Genomic DNA, 17,454 nt, shown 5'->3' with positions numbered 1-17,454 from the left:
TGTTCTCAGTGACTTTGCAGCTAGTTTTGTTAAATAAAAAACCAAGTCGTGCAAAACAGCTTTGTGAGGAAGTTAATTTCCATTGCTGTCCTAGTGTGATGAGTAGGCTCTAATCACTATGGGCTCATGCTGTAGGGGTCAAAGAAGGAGAACTGGGAACAAGCAACTCTAAGTGGAGAGGAGCATCATTTTAAATTGTCCTTTTTTTATTTTTTCCTCGTTTCTGAAGCTTACACATTTGCGTGCACAGCACATTGGAGGTATATGGATCTACTGTCTGCCATGTTTGCCTGGCACTTAATCTGCTGCAGGTTTTGAATACTTGGAAACATTCCCTTTGAAATATAACTGAGAAGAGGAATATTACATTTTAGTGCTTTCTTGATTAGTAAAACACATGCCCCCCATTGTTATTCGGGGGCGGGGGGGCGAAATGCAAAATATAGACGTCACTATCTCTCTCTTGACAGCATAAATTGGAAATATAAACTAATTTGTTGATGTTGTGACTTGCAGATTAAATAAACTTGAAAATATCATCACATTAGTCAAAGGAAGAATTGAAGAAGTAGATCTGCCTTTGGAAAAAGTGGATGTAATTATATCTGAATGGATGGTAAGGCGCATGAATATCCTTTTCAAGACATAGTTATTTTCAGGAAAAAATGTGTTGTTATATTTATTTGAAAAATTATTCTTTAAGCAATGCTGGGTTTTTTTAATCAAAAATTTATATTGCTTGCAACAGCGTCTTTGACAATGTGAGAGATGGGATGATGTTTCTGATTACATGGTACTCGGATGCAGTTCCTGATCCCTCTTGTTCACGCTCTTTCAAGTCAAGGTTCTCTAAGTACAGTTGAGTTGTTTTGGGTACAGTAGTAAGTTTCTGTTACGTAGTTGGTGTGCAAATCTACAGAAGTACTCTGTATTCCTGAATAATACTATTGTAGCTGCTCAGGTGAAAGTAATGGAGAAATATTGTATTAGTCATCTAGCTAGATCATTCTGATGAGTAAAATAACTTTAGTCCACAAAAACAGCTAAAGACGGTGCTGACTGCGTGGGAAAGGTGATAAGGAGGTGAAGAGCACACGTGCTGGGAAATCGGCAAATATATCATAGAATCATAGAATGGTTTGGGTTGGAAGGGACCTTAAAGATCATCTAGTTCCAGCCCCCTGCCATGAGCAGGGACATCTTCCACTAGATCAGGTTGCTCAAAGCCCCATCCAACCTGGCCTTGAACGCTTCCAGGGACAGAGAGCTTGAAAACAGCGTTACTATTCATTGCAGTTTTTTAGTATAAGAATAAAATAACTAATTTTAAAAATGTGTAATAATGATGGTGGCCAACAGGAAATGCAGTATGCAGCGTGTAAATGAGCCGTTTCATGGAATCCGTTGGATTTCGGCCGTTGGCCTGTTACCTTTCTTTCATGTGCTGGCTGATGACTGTTACACAGTTGTGCTTGCTACCTGCCGTTGATCCTAATAAAGAAATCTGTGTGACAAGACCCAGTGGCAGCCTGAACTTCATAGCGACTGAGTAAGTCTGTTGCATATCAAAAATGTGGTAGTAAACACCCTTTGTGACTTTTTTTGTGGACTTCTGCTATTCAGTCTCCTCATATCACAGACCTTCAAAAAGCACTTCAAAATACAGGGGTTTTTTCCATTCTCATTCCCACTGTTTGGACTTAAAAGTTCTTTTGTCCTTCAGATTTAAGGTCAATAATGAAAACTTACATTCCAAGTTGGTTGGTTGGTTTACAAACTGTGGCTGTTCTACTGTATGCAAGGGCCTTTGGGAGAGAGGTCACATGATCAGTATGGATCCATGTGTATCTAACTAGTTTCCAGGTAAAGGTGGAAATAAATTGTTTGTTTTGGTTTTTCCGTGGGTTTTATTTTATATTACGTATTTCAGTGAGCTGGAAATCTGCAAAAGTTTTTCTTCCACAGCTATAATGAACGTTATTTGAAGCATGGGCTTAATTTAATGTTGAGGTCACTAGTTTCAAGGAAGGTTTAAGCTATTGGCTTAAACTAGTGATTTAAAAATAGAGTGTTATGGTTGGTGATTTCTGAGAGTAGAGTGACTTCACTAGAAATGCAATTGTAGTTCTTTCAGGGAAACTTCTGATCAGTTGCCTAATATGTGCACCAAGAATAATGTTCCCAAAATCACATTTCTCATTTTGGAGCCCAAGATTTGGTTTTAAAAGCAACTTGGGTGCTTAAGAGCTTAAGTCATGTTGTAAATCGGTGCCTCTAAGGTGAAGTAAGGGATTTCGAAAAGCAGCTCTTGTAAGAAGTGAAGTATTGAATGTTCCGTGTTTCCCATTTGTGTGCTAATTTACCTTTTAATGTCACAATTATATAGCCATGTGCATTTCACTTAATTAGGTATTCTAAATATTTGGGAATGTTAGCATTTTTATAGGTTGCTGCAATACAGAGATAAAGAGGACAATGCCGCCGAAGTAAGATTGATAGCTGGACAGTGTGCGCACTGTTCCAACACGGTGCAGAAAGGAACATTATGTTGCCTAGATGCAAATGAAGATTCCTCTTTGTCTGGCTTTCTTGTGTGAATTTGGTTTTTCTTTTCCTTCCCTACATGATACTGACCAGTGTGAAATCTTTTGTTAATGTGTGAATGTCAGTGCTTGAAAATGCTGCAAACGTGAAGTGTGAGAGGAAAAAGGAAGTCAGCATATGTCAGTTTTCAGGTCTTTATTTAGAGAATCTGTATGGACTAGCAGGAAAATTCCAACGGGAACAGTGTTTTTTCTTTGTAACAAAAATATCAAAAGTTGCTGTTCTGTTTAGAAAACAAACTGCTTTTAGACTAGTAAACCTTAAACCCTTTGGTGGAGCCATACCTTTGTTTTGCTTGGTACAGAACAGTACTCAAGACCAGTACATTATAAGCTTTTTTTTAGAGCTATGCATGGAGCATCAGGAAATTTGAAACAAGTGTGAAGCAACGGAATGGAGGCTGGAGAGAGGAAAAATACTGCATCCCTCAGGAATGTTTCTAGAACAGGCTTTCTGAGAAAGATGGCACATAGTGTATTGTAAAAGGTACAGTGTTACGTTATGAGCATCTCCAACGTAATGGCTTCTGATGATCATTCTCTTAACTGTACAAGTGGCCTATGACTTCCACAAACTGCTTGCTATTCCTACTTCGCTTTCATTTTTAAATTTGTTCCCTTAAAATACACAAAAATGGGAGAAGCAGCTTACATATTGCACAGTGGGTAGGTGTGTGCGTGTATATAGCCAAATTATATTTAAAATGTATATTTGCTATCTTCCAAAATTAATATTTTTCAGTTTTAAATTGATCTGGATACGATTTTGTCATGTTCCAGGTTTAGAGGCTGAATGATGGGCAACTCTCTCTCCAGTGGCTTTATTTAAGCCTGTGAAAGAAACTAGCAGTGATCTTGCTTTTAATGTAAAGACGAAATGCGTTGTTTGTACCATCTGAAGTATGCGTGTTTGACATCGTCAAAATCAGACCATAAGCAGGACATCTATGTGATTACGTTCGACTAAAACCAGTATGCAAACCATTGAGAAAGACAGTGGAAGGTGCGATGAGCTGTTCTGTTGGTGTCCAAAAGGCAGATTGAGGGCCTGTTGGACTACGGAATACCCAGATAAAGCCATCTATTTAGGTTTTATCACTCTGAAGGCAAGTATGGATTCCTTTTAGCAAAACATTGGTGAAGTATGCAGCCTGACTGACACAAGGACTTCTTGTGTGCTGTGGGTCAGGAGCACAAGGCAGAGCAGACGGACCGAAGAGCAGCTTCGCCCAATAAACCACGTTACCTTAAAGAACACAAGAATGGCCAAGTAATAGCCTGTTCTGCTAACCAAACTGATTCTATAAGGAGGAAGTCTTCCAGTTCTTGGAGAAGGGTTATTTGAATGTAGGAATGGGTGAATTTTATATAAGATCTCACCGCTGGCCTTGTTTTTAGAGAGGTTTCCCTGTCCAGGATCTTTTGATGTTCTGTAGCAGGGCTGTAAGCTTCTGATGCACCATCCTGCTTGGTTGCCTGGAGCTCTGATGTGTGAAACTTCTGAAAGCCTTAAGTTTGTGAAATTACGAATTATTGTTAGTGGTTACAGGTACCAGTCTCTAACATTTTTTTACTTGTCTGCTTGTACCATAGGACCACCTACAAGCAAATCTCTTATCTTCTTATTCAAACTCTAGACTTACACGGATTAGGTTTCTAAGCAAAGGTGCCAATAATGGAGTATTTGTATAGACTGCCTAGTGGCAATCTGATGGAAATGCATTTCTGAACACACATCAGTGATTTGTTTGCACCTTGGTGTAATGAATGAAAACCCTTGTCAGTTAGTGACTTGACCTGGAAATGGTTTGCAAATGCTCAAACTTCATCCGAAGTTTAGAATTTTGACTTGAATGTGGTGCCGTTTGTACAGGTGGTGGGAAAGTACTTACAAGTTGTATATATCATAGATGTGCTCTCAGTCAGGATCACATTTACGTCCTCTCCCCAGAGATATTGAATTTTAAGAAACAATGATATTTTACTGTAATTAGAGTAATTTTCCATACAGTATGAGAGTTTGAAATGAGAGCTGCTGTGCAGAGTGGTGAAGCTAGTTTTTGGTTAAATTGAATGCTGGGCAGGAAAAGATTTCCTATAAACATAGGTAGATGGCTGTATTATGGCACACGAATTTTGGTTGTGTAATTGCAAACTTCATATGCTGCTTATTGAAAGGATGAGTGCAGAAAGAAACAAAATGTATGTAATGTTTTTCTGGAATGTTCTTACCCAGCTGCATCTGTGTGCAAATTTTTTTGTCTTGATATGCTTTCGCTTGCTTTCTCTAGCTAAGAGTATAAAGCTGGAGGTTGAGAGCTTTATTCATTTGAAAAATATCTGCATTTCTTGCTGTAAAGGGTTTTACTATGAGAGACAATTGTCTGAGATGGTTGTCTCAAATACAGTGTTAGAGTACAGTGCGTTCTCATAAATTGCTGTTCTGTGCAGTGCTTTATGATACTGAATGTGCAGTAGAGTTTTTACACATGGGAAAAACTGGGAAAGAGGTGGACTCTCAAATTAAAATAAACCAAGGATAGAATCCAGCAGTCTTGTCTCTTAATCATATCGTTGCTCAGGTAGCTAATATCTTTTTTTTTTTTTTTTTTTTGTTAGATAATTTTGAAGCGATTGCAGGATGGGCTGTGAATGGGAGGTATTCGGGAACTGGGGAAAAGGACTAGGAAGCAAGTGTGTCTGAAACACTGGAAACCATCTTTACTCTCCTTCCTCCTTTCCCCTATTTCTGTGATGGACATACAGTGATGGTGCTTTTTAAACACTTACTAGTCTTTCTGTAGTCTTAATAGTCTCTAGTGCCCGGTATTCAGCACTGGTGAGGCCGCACCTCGAGTCCTGTGTTCAGTTTTGGGCCCCTCACTACAAGAAGGACATCGAGGTGCTGGAGCGTGGCCAGAGAAGGGCAACGAAGCTGGTGAAGGGTCTGGAGCACAAGTCTTATGAGGAGCGGCTGAGGGAGCTGGGGTTGGTTTAGTTTGGAGAAGAGGAGGCTGAGGGGAGACCTCATCGCTCTCTACAGCTATCTGAAAGGAGGCTGTAGCGAGGTGAGGGTCGGTCTCTTCTCCCAAGTAATAAGTGATGGGACAAGAGGAAACGGCCTCAAGCTGTGCCGGGGTTGGATATTAGGAAAAATTTCTTCGCCGAAAGGGCTGTCAGGCATTGGAACAGGCTGCCCAGGGAAGTGGTGCAATCAGTCCCTGGAAGCATTCAAAAAGCGTGTGGATGTGGTGCTTAGGGACATGGTTTAGAGGTGGACCAGGCAGTTAGGCTAACAGGCTGGACTCAATCTCAGAGGTCCTTTCCAGCCTTAACAATTCTATGATTCTATGATTGTATGTTAGTATTTGGAGATGCATTAATACAAGTGTTCTATTTCTATAACAGAGTAATAATTTATAATTTTACATAAGAATCGAGCTTTTCTTTTTTGTGTTTTTAATAATGCTGTGTAAGGAGCATACTCTTTAGAGCAAAATGTTTTTTTTATAAAGGGATTGTATTTCCTTGCATGATTTTTTTTTTTTATTTATTTTTTTTCCCCCCAACACCAATAATGGGTATCACTTTTCTGCTCTTCACATCTTCCCATTTGGTATTCTCACTCATATTTGTTTAAGGACACAACAGGATGTGCGTAATAACAAAACAAAGTCAAGCTGTGGTTTTGAAATGTGTGGGCTTGCTCCGTCAGCGATGAATTATTTCCTTTTTTCCTAAATGAAATCATACATGAGAGATTAGCATGAAGGCTGACTTAGCGTGGGGGAAACAGTGCTGCAGCAGAGCATGCAGAAGAGTTTACATGTAGCTGTTGCTTCTCATTTAAATGCACCACAGGTTTGGGGGCGGGTGTTTGTCAAGTAAAAAGTAATTTTTCACAAAATTGAGTGGGCCACATCAGTTTTCTGCATCTGTTAATGCAAGTTTACATTTTATGTTTTGAATCGGAATCCGTTGTCGAATCTGTTATATACCCTCTGTAACTTGTTTTACTTTGTAGTCCAATGGAAATCTTGTAGTTAGAAACTTTAGTTTAAGAAAATAATGCACTTTTTTATACTGATAGGGATTAAAAAAGGAGAGTCCACTCTCTGGGCCAGCGATCTGATAGCTGCCTTTCATCTCATTAAATATTTGGTGTTGGGCCTTACTGAATCTGGAGTACCAGACCAGGTTCAGTTATGTTACAGAAAATAATAAAATGGATCTTTGATAGAAGGTGGGGGGGGGGAATGCAATGCTTATTCAAGTAGTTACATATTTCTTCACACTTCTATCCTTACCTGTTTTTTCTGCTGTACTAAAAATTCTACTAATTCTTGCTATTGTAAACATGCTAATACCACTTTTTGAAATATATATGGCTTTCACCAATAAGCAGAAAATAAGTGAAGGCAAAGCCAAGTTCCGCTAAGGTATTTGATAGGAACGGCTAAGGGAAATGTACATGAAGAGGCATTTTTAATCTGAAGTAATTTGTGTTTTATACAAAGCATTTTTCTTTAGTGTTCTCCACACAATGAGGTATGCTTTAGAATTCAGTGTTGTTCTTGTGTCTTGATGCTTTTGAAGAGCTTAATCTCTTTTCCTTCATGAAGAATATAAAGATGAATACTGAAGCACTAATGTTAAAAGAATTTCCTGTACTCTACATTTTGATCAATTGGTAAAACATTTTGATGTAGCTTTGAATTAAAATAAGTATTAAGAGTTCTGTAGTGTATTCGAGTAATAGAGGAAAATTTAACCATGCGGGATATTAAGCCATCAAAGTTTTGTGAGCTTTTTATAGTTGTTATACATCCTTTATATCTGTATTTTGTTTGTGTAAGAAATGTAGCGATACTCACAGTCCCCTGGATTCAAATTTGTCAGTGGGCTCATGCGTTTTTGATAGCTGACTTCTTGGACAAACATGATGTAAGACATGGTCAGACATGATGTAGGACAGATGTATACTTGAACGGAGTAACTCCATAGTGCTGCGTATTTCTGTTCCTGTCCAGATCTGTTTGTATGTGGTTTTGTTGTTGGCTGGAGAGCAACTATTTTGTTTCAGCTTTGACAATATAAAAATAAGGAACTTCATTTTGAGAAAGAAATGGCCAGCTTTTTAGTAGAAAACACCTAATATGACAGCATAACATTTAAGATGTGCTGTGTATTTAGTTGTCTTTAACAGAGAACCCGTCACCTTTTATATGTCTTAGTTTAGCCACTAGCAAGACAGAATTATTAATATTCGGCTCACAGATTTGTATCCTAGAGATCTCTTCGCAGTAATTAATTTTGAGGATGCTAATACACGCTTAAGGAAAAACAAAACCCTGAACATGATTGGGGTGGAAGCAAGAGTGCCCCACAGCATCACGGGGAAAAGACGTCAGGTATAATTCTCTTTCCAGATGGCACCCCTACAGGTGAGGCAGCAGCCTGTGAAATTACATTCTAAATTACACTACAGATGAGCACAGCGCAGTGAGCAAAACGCTTTGGTATAAGTAATAAATGACTTGATTCAGTACCATTGACAGTTTATGTAACTTACAGGAATGCTATAATGAATTGGGGGGGAGGATAGAACTGGGAGTGGGGGGGGAACCAACGGTGCCAGAGTGGAAAGGTCAGGGAAAGGACGGGGAGAATTTCACTGTATTTCTCATAAGAAGGTGTGTCTTCCAGCTCTACTTCTTGCACTTGTTAGGCAGACATTGTAGGCGATGGGCATTTTAGGCAGGAAGAAATAAGAGCTGATCTGTTAAAATGTCACTTTGTTGCTTACTGACTCTTGCTGGTAACTAGTCTTAAGATATGTCCTAGAGGTCACATTTAAAAGACTGTGAAAATAACTCCTTTTCAGTTAAAAGCGTCTGAAAAGAGTTTTTATGAACTAAACATATTCTGTTTTTAAAACTGCAAGAGTAAGGATGAAAAGAAGAAAAGTCGGGTTCCATTCTGTGCTTTTGGCTTGCTGTAGGCACAAAATCATCTCTGCCTGATGCAGTTGGAGCTCCTGGCCTTTTCAACCATTTTACAAAGCTTACTAAAAATCATATTGCTCACAAAGCAGTAGTCTTCATTCTGGGACTTATTCTAAGGCCTTCATAAAAGCTAGGCAGTAAAGTGGAAGAAGAGGCAACATTTGGAAGAGAAGTGTCCAGTAGAGCGCTGTGCTGTTACCAGAAGAGACCGGTTGAGAAAAGAGCATTTCCATTGTTTTCAAGCTACGCTCTTGTTGAATACAAATATGTCATGCTTCAGGTTTCTGGTTTTCTAGTTTTTTAGTTCTGAAGGCTGCAGTATGGATGGTGACGTTTATAAGCAATTCTGAACTTGCAGCATTTTTTGTTCTAAGAGCTGTAGGCAAAATAAACAGCCAAGATGGCATAAACGTGAAGTAAACTTGGTATCTTAGCAGTGCAGTTCCCATGCAATGCTCTCCGTCTTCAGTTGTGTGGCATGATGACTTCAAAAAATAAAATAAAATTTAAAAAAAGTCTATGATTGTAGAAATATGGAAGTGTGGGAAAGATGAAGAAAAAAAAAATCAAAATGAGAATTAGGATGCTGAGTGAAAATCCAAAATGTATGCCGGTATGATTTGTCTGAATTGATTCGATGTCATAAGAATGTGTATGTGGATGAAATTGTGTTACAGTATTCAGCAGCAAGAATAAGGGTGATACTCAAACTTGGAAGATAGGCAGGGTGTAAAAATCAGTAAATCATTTCGAAAACAAAGGGCTATATATCTCTTGGAAATTGGCATTTTACTTAAAAGTAGTTGAGAAACCTGAGATGTTATGTATAAAATGCTAATTGTATGAAATACTGCTATGACTTTTATATTTCAGAAATATTTAATTAAAGTGGGTTTTTTCTGTTTCAAAAAAAGTCTGACTCGATTAAGTTTACAATAAGTTATTCTAAACAACTATAGCGGTATGATTAACCTGCTATAAAATTAATCCCAACACCAAAAAACCTACTCAAATCTAGTTGTAGCCATTTTTATCCTGAGAATGTTTTAAGTTCAGGTGCCGCTAACTGGTGTAGAACATCCAGAGAACCCGTGTCTTTGGTATATGATTTATTTCCACCTGTCTTTGTGAGCATTGCTCAAGCTGGTACAGGGCACCACGAAGTTGCCAATGTGAAGTAGCAAAAATGCATTCTACTTGGGGTTTCTCTGACACTAATTTTAATGTTACTTGCAGTTCTACATGGGAAGGTATTTTCTTGTTTTTTGGGGGTTTTTTTTTTTGTATGGCACGCCAGAGTTATTACTATAAAATCAATATATACAGCTTTTCACTGGTTTGAGTTGAATTTGATTTCTTTTGATGTTGTAGGACTCTATCAGGTAATTGTTTGTGTAGATTGGATATTTATTGCCTATAGTTTATTAATTTAGTAGGTGCTAGATATTTGCAGTTTGGGAAATGAAAGATGATGCTTTATGTAACTAAAGTTTTGAAGTGACAATGCTATTGCTGAGAAACTTACTGGGTTCTGGCTCTTACTGAGGTGTATGGGCATATAAAGTTTTTAAACTGTGTTGTCTATCTGTAGATTGATTAAATATGCTACATAAGAAGCATAATGATTTCTAAATTCTTTCCCTTTTCTATAAACAGGGTTACTTCCTTCTCTTTGAGTCAATGCTGGATTCGGTCATCTATGCAAAGGACAAGTACCTGGCAGAGGGAGGCTCAGGTTGGTATGCATAATGCTTTTAATAAATGTAGCTCTGGGGGGAAACTAAATGAACTCAGAGACTTGGAATAAGCTATGCATGGGTGAGAAAGTTGCCAGTGTAAATGAAAAATGTTTCCATTAGTATGAGCTTCAAGGCATTAATTTACTGTATGGGTAATAGAAGAACATTAGATGGGGTATCAAGGTCTCAAGTTAATGGTGTTTTTAAGAATAGAGGGGGTTATTTATTCTTAAGTACAGTCTAAATTTTTCCTCCCTACTTTTTCCCACACATGTGGGCATTTGTTTTCCCCTCTTGAAATCCCAGTTTCTGCATAACTACGAACAGAGGAAAACAAGTTTTATTCTGTAAGATGTGTTACTGTTTGAGTAAGCTACGATGAATTAGAGAAGTCGATCGCATATTTTCCTGGAGGAGGGAAGTTGTGTGGGGAGGACATAGTCTCAAACACAAGAAGCCACTTGAAATAACTGATGGATTTACATTGTTTCGTTCAGCATATTTATTCTGTCCTGGTGGGAATATACCCTTTTTCTTCCTGGTTGGAGGGTAAGGATGTGACAGAACAAAAAGGTTTTATTTTGAAATAGAGTTCTTTTATCCTTTTAAGTAGCTTAGTGTCATTTTAAGCAGTGTTTAAACGCTTGTAAATATTTATTCCTCATGTGATGCAGTTTTCTGCACGAGTTCTGCATTTGCTTTATTCCTTGCACTTAATTCCTTTGTCAGTATCGTATTTCGTATTGACCTTTTCAATCGTAGTCATCCGTCTGGGGTTTTTTTCCCCTTTTGTGCTAACCATGCACATAGTTAGTTTCACTACGCTGACTTAATGATTGGATTAATGACTATGTAACAGTGCTCGCTGCAGTGCTTCCCTGTGATTGCAGTGAGCTTTTGTATGCTAGAGTGCAGCAGAAAAAAGAGGGTTTATGCAGTTGTTCAACGTTTGGTCACAAAGCTGAATATACAAGCAAGAGATTACTGCTCATGTGTTAAAATATTTAGAAGCCACTTGAACAACGTGACAGAATAAAAGCTTTTTTGTTTTCAGTAATGTAGAATAGTCCAGCCAGATCTGGAACGCAGTTGTGGTGTGCTCTATATTAATACATGCTGATAATTTTACATTGCAATATGGTTAAATTTGAGGACATCCCGTAAAATTGTAAGGAATCATTTTATATTTAGCTACTACTTCCAAAGCCTTCTGAAAAGGGCCGGGAATTTTTGACCTCTATTGAAACTGCGATAGTATCTTGTTCTCTATTTGTAATGTTGGTAAGTTTGCTAGTGGCTTGCGTCTCCCAGAATTTCCTTTGAGAGACAGGGTATGCTGACTCTTCAGTACACTTACCCGCTGTGGTCTGAGAATGATATTGAGCCCTTATTTGACTCTTCACAAAGCATACAGTATTGTATGGTCACCAGTTGGTATGGCCAGACTTTAAATGGAACGATGTTTCCTTAAGATGCTTAAAATTACTGCTCTTCTGCCAGCTGGTATAGCAGGTAAATGGCTGTGCCTAAGATTGCTGAGCAACTTTCTCACGAATCAGCTTAGCAAGACAGGCTCTTCTGCAGCGTAGATGAATAGCAGCAGAACTGCGGGCACATCCAAATTCAGATGAGCCAAATCTAAGAGCTCATTTTGAGGTGAAGTCTTACCAGGGAAACTCCTGAATCTGCCATAAAGCTTAATTTTGTCTCAAGCCGCTTTGTACTATTGAGCCCAAGATCATTATTACAGGGACTGTTTGAAAGCTGAGAAAAGCAATAGAAGCAGCTGCGATTTGGCCAAACCTTTCAGTGATTGAGCCGGGAATAGAATCCAAATTTCTAGACTTGTGTTCAGTCAGTCATATCGTCGTTACTTCAATTTAGCCTATTGGCATGCTGAAGTGGATTATGCCAAACTCTCTAGGGTAATGTGTACAGTATATAATAGCTTTATTTGGGAACATAAAATTCTTGCTGCCCAGGACCCATCTGTTTGCTCTTTAGAGCTGTTACTTGCCTGAGTATAGATTTTTGCATACACTTGAGTGCAGCGCATGTTGGTGAGGGGTGACATAGGTAAGGCAGGCAGCATTCAAATTGTAACACTGTTTGCTTGTTCACATCAAAATGATGATGGTATTCCCTTGGAATTATTTCCGTATATCTGGAGCGTTGCTGCCTTACCCTTCAGCGTCCTGAAGTTTGTGAGGCATTGCTAAGGGATAAAGGATTTCCCATCATATTCGGTTCACCACGTGAGCTGTTCCTAGTGACAGATGACTTCTGGGCACTGAGTCGAGAAGGACACAGATGGTCAAAACGATGAATCTGTGAGAGCACTGAGGAGTATGTGCTCTTGTCCAATCAGCATTTTGTTCATTTCACCTGTGAGAAGGAATAATTATTAAATTATGGGCTTAATCAGAAAAAAATGACAAATCTGTCAGGATTGCACAGGGAAGTGTTACAGAGTTGCAGAAAGAGCAGAGGATTTCCAGGGGGATTGAGGATAATGGGTGAAATGGCAAATGCAATTTTAAGCAGATGCTTTTAAACATTTACAAAACTCGACACTGTTTAGATGCTTTAGGCTGATATTTAGATAACATGCTTACATTTCCAGTCAAACTTCAGTATAGCGTATGCTTCTGGACATGGGTGGGTTTGTAAATTTGGAAGCTATGTATCGCTGTAGGCTTCTGCCTGTGCCCTGTTGGTGGGACACAGGTTTCTTCGTGAAGTCTGAACAGGCGTTGTCTACTTTTTTGTTGCTATTGATAGGCTAAACTAAAAATGCAGATTGGATTAGAACATTAGCGTTTACTTTTTTGCTTGTTCTTAAGCACTTTGTATAATCTATCATGAGTTCCACTGCTGATTTAAGGATCTGCTGTGTGGACAAAGAGATTTAATAGAAACTGGTTATGGTCCCACTGAAATATTTCACGCTTGATAGATGTGGTAAACTTTCTCCTGTTAACAGAATGTCCCAGAAATGTGGGCTAGTCTGAGGAAGGAAGGTTATGAAGTAGTTGGTCACTTTTTGCTGTGGCTTTCATTTTTGTCTGCAGCGTTGCTGGCATGCTCCTGTAAGCGTATTCTATAACTAGGGACTTTCAGTCTCTCTTCACCCCTCTTCTCACCATACCGCTTGCATCCTATGAAGAGTATTTCCCTGAAAAATATTGCCTCAAAGGCCGTAGTCGCTTGCTTTCATTGTCTGTTTCATGCTGTCTTTTAATTTTCGGAGCATCAGCGGCGGCTCTTGAAGGTTTGAAATGCTGGGAGGTAAAGCTGAATATAACACGGTTGTCACACTGGTAAACAGCATTGTGAAAGCTTTGAGAAATGGAGATCCCTTATTGATGGCTCCAGAAACTACTTGCAAATACTCCTACCACCAGATGTTGATTTTTTTTTTTTTGAGTGTGTGACAGCTGTCAGGTGTGCTGGAACCAGATGATTTGTTTCAGACAAGCCAGTTTGAACGCCTTCTTGTTTTGATTGCCATCAACCTGCCTTTTTACTGCTGAGTTAATTGTAGGCTGTTCCTGGAGAAACCTTCTGCTTTGAGTTCCTCATCTGCAAAGTATGCGTGGTGGTAGCTTACCAATGGGATTCCACTTTAAGCTTGCTGATATTTATTTACTTATTCTGTTTTAAACAATCAGAAAGTGAGAAAAATGACAGCGGCTTCATGTTTTGTATAAACCAGTCATTCCAAATGTAGAGGTGGTTGCTTACTTTAATGTCTTCCTATGAAAAATAAAAAAGCTTCTTTAGAGAAGACTCGTCTTTATCATTAATTTGTATAAGATTATTTCCTTTAGGCTAAATCTACTATCACGATAGAAAAGCTCTAATTGCAATTTGCTGTTTCTGCCTTCAGTATTTTACAAGGCAAAAAAATACTGCTTTTCTGACTTAACATGCTATACCAATGATTTCTCCATACTCATTTTGATAAGCTGCAATTTCAAGCAGAGCTGAGGACAGAATTAATTTTACAGTTCACCAGATTTTGGGGAGGAAAAGAGAAACTTAGCTTCAGTTTTATTAACATTGCCACATTCATGTATCAATAAAAAAGAAAATAAAATAAGGTGTTTATTAGTAGTCATTTTGCTCTGAAGCCAGATCAAGAATTTCACGTGTGGGGCTTTAAAGGCTTTAAAACTCTGAAAACAAAACATAGGAATTTCTTTGTGGAACGAAACCTAGCTAAATATAAATTGAGCTTCTCTTACTATTTGATAGCGTTGTAGACAACCATGTTGATAACAGGTTTTTTTGTGTCTTTTCCAATCGGTAGTGGATAGAGATAGCAAAGCCAGTCCGTCTCTTGGCAGTAGACAGCTGTTAAAAAGGCAAATGTCAGTCTTCCACTACTATTTGGAAAAGCTGTAAATAGGTACTTGTTCTGAAGATATTCTTGGGAGAAGGGAAAGCATAAATGTGAAGATAGTGTAAGAATGATAGCTGTCATCCTAAAACTAGGGGCGGGAATCGATGAGGAAGTGCTCTTCTGTCGGTTGGGTCACTGCCATACTCCTCAGATGCAGATAGTAGAGTGGTTATTCTTTTCCAGTACTCAGGAGTAATTTTTTAGGCTGTAAGGCAAGTACCAGCCAGAGCTGATAAGAAACAGGAATAAAACTCTTGAATAAGAATATTTGCTCTTTTCTGGGAATAAGGTCTTTTCACAGAGGTTTCTTGTTATTGCAAAGCTCTCACCTGAATTTTCCTCTGGTTGTCTGTCTACAGTTATTAAATACATTTTAGGCCAGTTTCTGTATAGAAGCCAGAATAGGATGTTCCAAATTATTTTCTTCAGACGTCAAGTTTCCAGTCGTTGCCTGGCAGTGGGATTCAACTGCAAAGATATTTTGTCATGAACAAGAAGTACTGTTACCAGAGTAGTCTAGGAAAATTAAGTTCCAATGTCTAGTCTCTTCTGTGGACAAATGGGACTCCAGAAAATAAAGTAGCAGAACAAGTGTCTTGTCCAAGAGCTGAAAAAAGTTATTTTATTTCTTCTTTTGAGATGTTAATACTTAAAGAGAAAAGTCCTCTTTATGCCTGTCTAAAATAAAATTTCACTGATCTGTTTCTGCTGTTACAGTTTATCCTGACATTTGCACCATTAGTCTAGTAGCTGTTGGGGATATGAATAAACATGCGGACAAGCTACTTTTCTGGGAAGATGTATATGGCTTTGACATGTCTTGTATGAAGAAGGCTGTAATTCCAGAAGCTGTTGTGGAGGTGCTGGATCCAAACACACTGATATCTACAGCCAGTGTCATTAAGGTACCATACTTCTTGAAGTTTTAGTAGTCAGATTAGAAGTTTCCTTTTTTTATGGAGGAGGGGGGAAAAAATATACACACACACACACACACACACACACACACAAAAAACCTTTGGCATCTTCAAAATTATGCAAATGCAATAAGGTTCTTGGTATTAAGACTGTAAGACTTCTATTAATTGTCCTTTTTTTTTTACGAAGTTTGAGCTCTTGGTAATTTTCCCATATTTAGATTGTTCTGTTCTACATTTTCATCTATCCAAACCCAAATTTACTTGTGTTTTAGTAAGTTACAAGTTGTGCAACAGAAATTTAAACTATTTCAAAAAAACCCCTGAAATACAGAGTCTTTTCTTCTACTCTGCTTCCCTCTTCACCTCAGTCAGTGTACTGAGTTGCAGGGGGGCTTCCTAGCTGTTTCTGTGTCAAGCTAGCTGGCTTGGAAGATCTTTCATTGGAGGATCGCTCACTATCACCCATAGCTTCATTCAACAGAATGACCCTGTCTGAAAAGGCAACAGTTGTTTCTGCAGTACTCATTGAATTAATCTGCAACAAAGTTGGTAGTGATTCATATGAGAGAACACCTACATGACCAGATACAGTTCCAGAACACTGACTAGTTTGAAATTCTGATTAACTTTGTCATTAGTAATAATTTGAACAGTTCAGATCAAATTGAGAGAAGGACTATTATAAACCAAGATTTTTTTGTCACAATTGTATTCTAATTATTGTTCATATAGTTACTTTTCTATTGTAAAACACTTAAGGCAGTAGTATTACTGCCCTTCAGTAGGAATTGCCTGTTTAGTAAAGAGGTAATTTTTATTTGAATGCATTCCTATCCTATTTTATATAGAAGAAAATGGTTTTACATAATTCATCACTGAACTTGACGTGGTTATTGAGGGTAGTTCCAGTCTCTTCCAGCACAGAAACTATTTGCTGTGGTCAGTTGTCATTCTGCCCACAAAAGCAGTAACAGGTGAAGTACGGTTTTGTTGTAAGTATATCCTGATGCAAGTTATTGGTTAAGCTTTTCTTGTCTATAATTTTATTACAGAGAAGATTTAGAAGTATTAAGTTTTTTAAATTGGGTGTTTGAATGTAGGAAGTGCTGAGACTGATATTTCTTTAACTTGAATAACTACTTTGACCTTCTTGTGCATCTCTACTTTCTTTTTTTTTTCTTTTTTACTTCAGGATTCTTTATTTGTAGACAATGAAGTCATTGCAGATGTCTTACATTTTATTCTCTGAGCTTGTTGACTAGACTCCCTCTAGAGTCAGTGAAATAAAATTCCTAAGGACGCCTATAATAAGTTGTGTGACTTGAGGCTTACAAGTGTCTGTTTGCCTTGAGTGTAAGGAGAGGGTACAGTGATCAACTCCGTTATTGAAATACACTTTGTAGACGTGTCATTATAGGGAAGATAAATTTCACCCTTAGTGAATGAATATGCAGAAAACAGGGGTATACTGAGATCAGGAATCTGAGGCCGTAATTGCTAGCCACGTGGCAGGTTTGATTGTGCAATGAGTGAGGCGTAGGCACTGTACTCACCTGCCATTTTTTTGGTAACATTTTGCATGTTCTGGTTCAAGTGGGAGTGTAGTTGTATACTTCTGGCAAATAGGTCAATTTTGGTATACAGAAAATGAAGAACATATAATGTGCTCTAAATTAACAGCTGCATGGGTAAGTTGAACTCTATCAGTTTGTTAGGTAAGCAAATAAATTAAAACAACACCTTAACCTGGAGAGTGTTGATAACAATAACTATAGTTAAATG

General features: G+C 38.2%; 1 protein-coding gene across 2 annotated transcripts in view; it reads left to right on the top strand.

Annotated features, from left to right (window-relative positions):
• PRMT3 (protein arginine methyltransferase 3) overlaps positions 1 to 17,454 on the top strand; it is a 71,304-nt gene that overhangs the window by 26,927 nt on the left and 26,923 nt on the right. For both annotated transcript variants that reach the window (XM_082318587.1, XM_082318588.1), the window contains 3 exons: positions 517 to 616; positions 10,265 to 10,343; positions 15,470 to 15,657. In XM_082318587.1, the coding sequence (XP_082174713.1) occupies positions 517 to 616; positions 10,265 to 10,343; positions 15,470 to 15,657 (367 nt within the window). The remainder of the gene's footprint in view (positions 1 to 516; positions 617 to 10,264; positions 10,344 to 15,469; positions 15,658 to 17,454) is intronic.

Source organism: Platalea leucorodia (genome assembly GCF_965183815.1).
Source record: "Platalea leucorodia genome assembly, chromosome: 7".
Taxonomy (NCBI): domain Eukaryota; kingdom Metazoa; phylum Chordata; class Aves; order Pelecaniformes; family Threskiornithidae; genus Platalea; species Platalea leucorodia.
The sequence above is the reverse complement of the archived record's forward strand: the minus strand, read 5'-3'. Positions and strand labels throughout refer to the sequence as shown.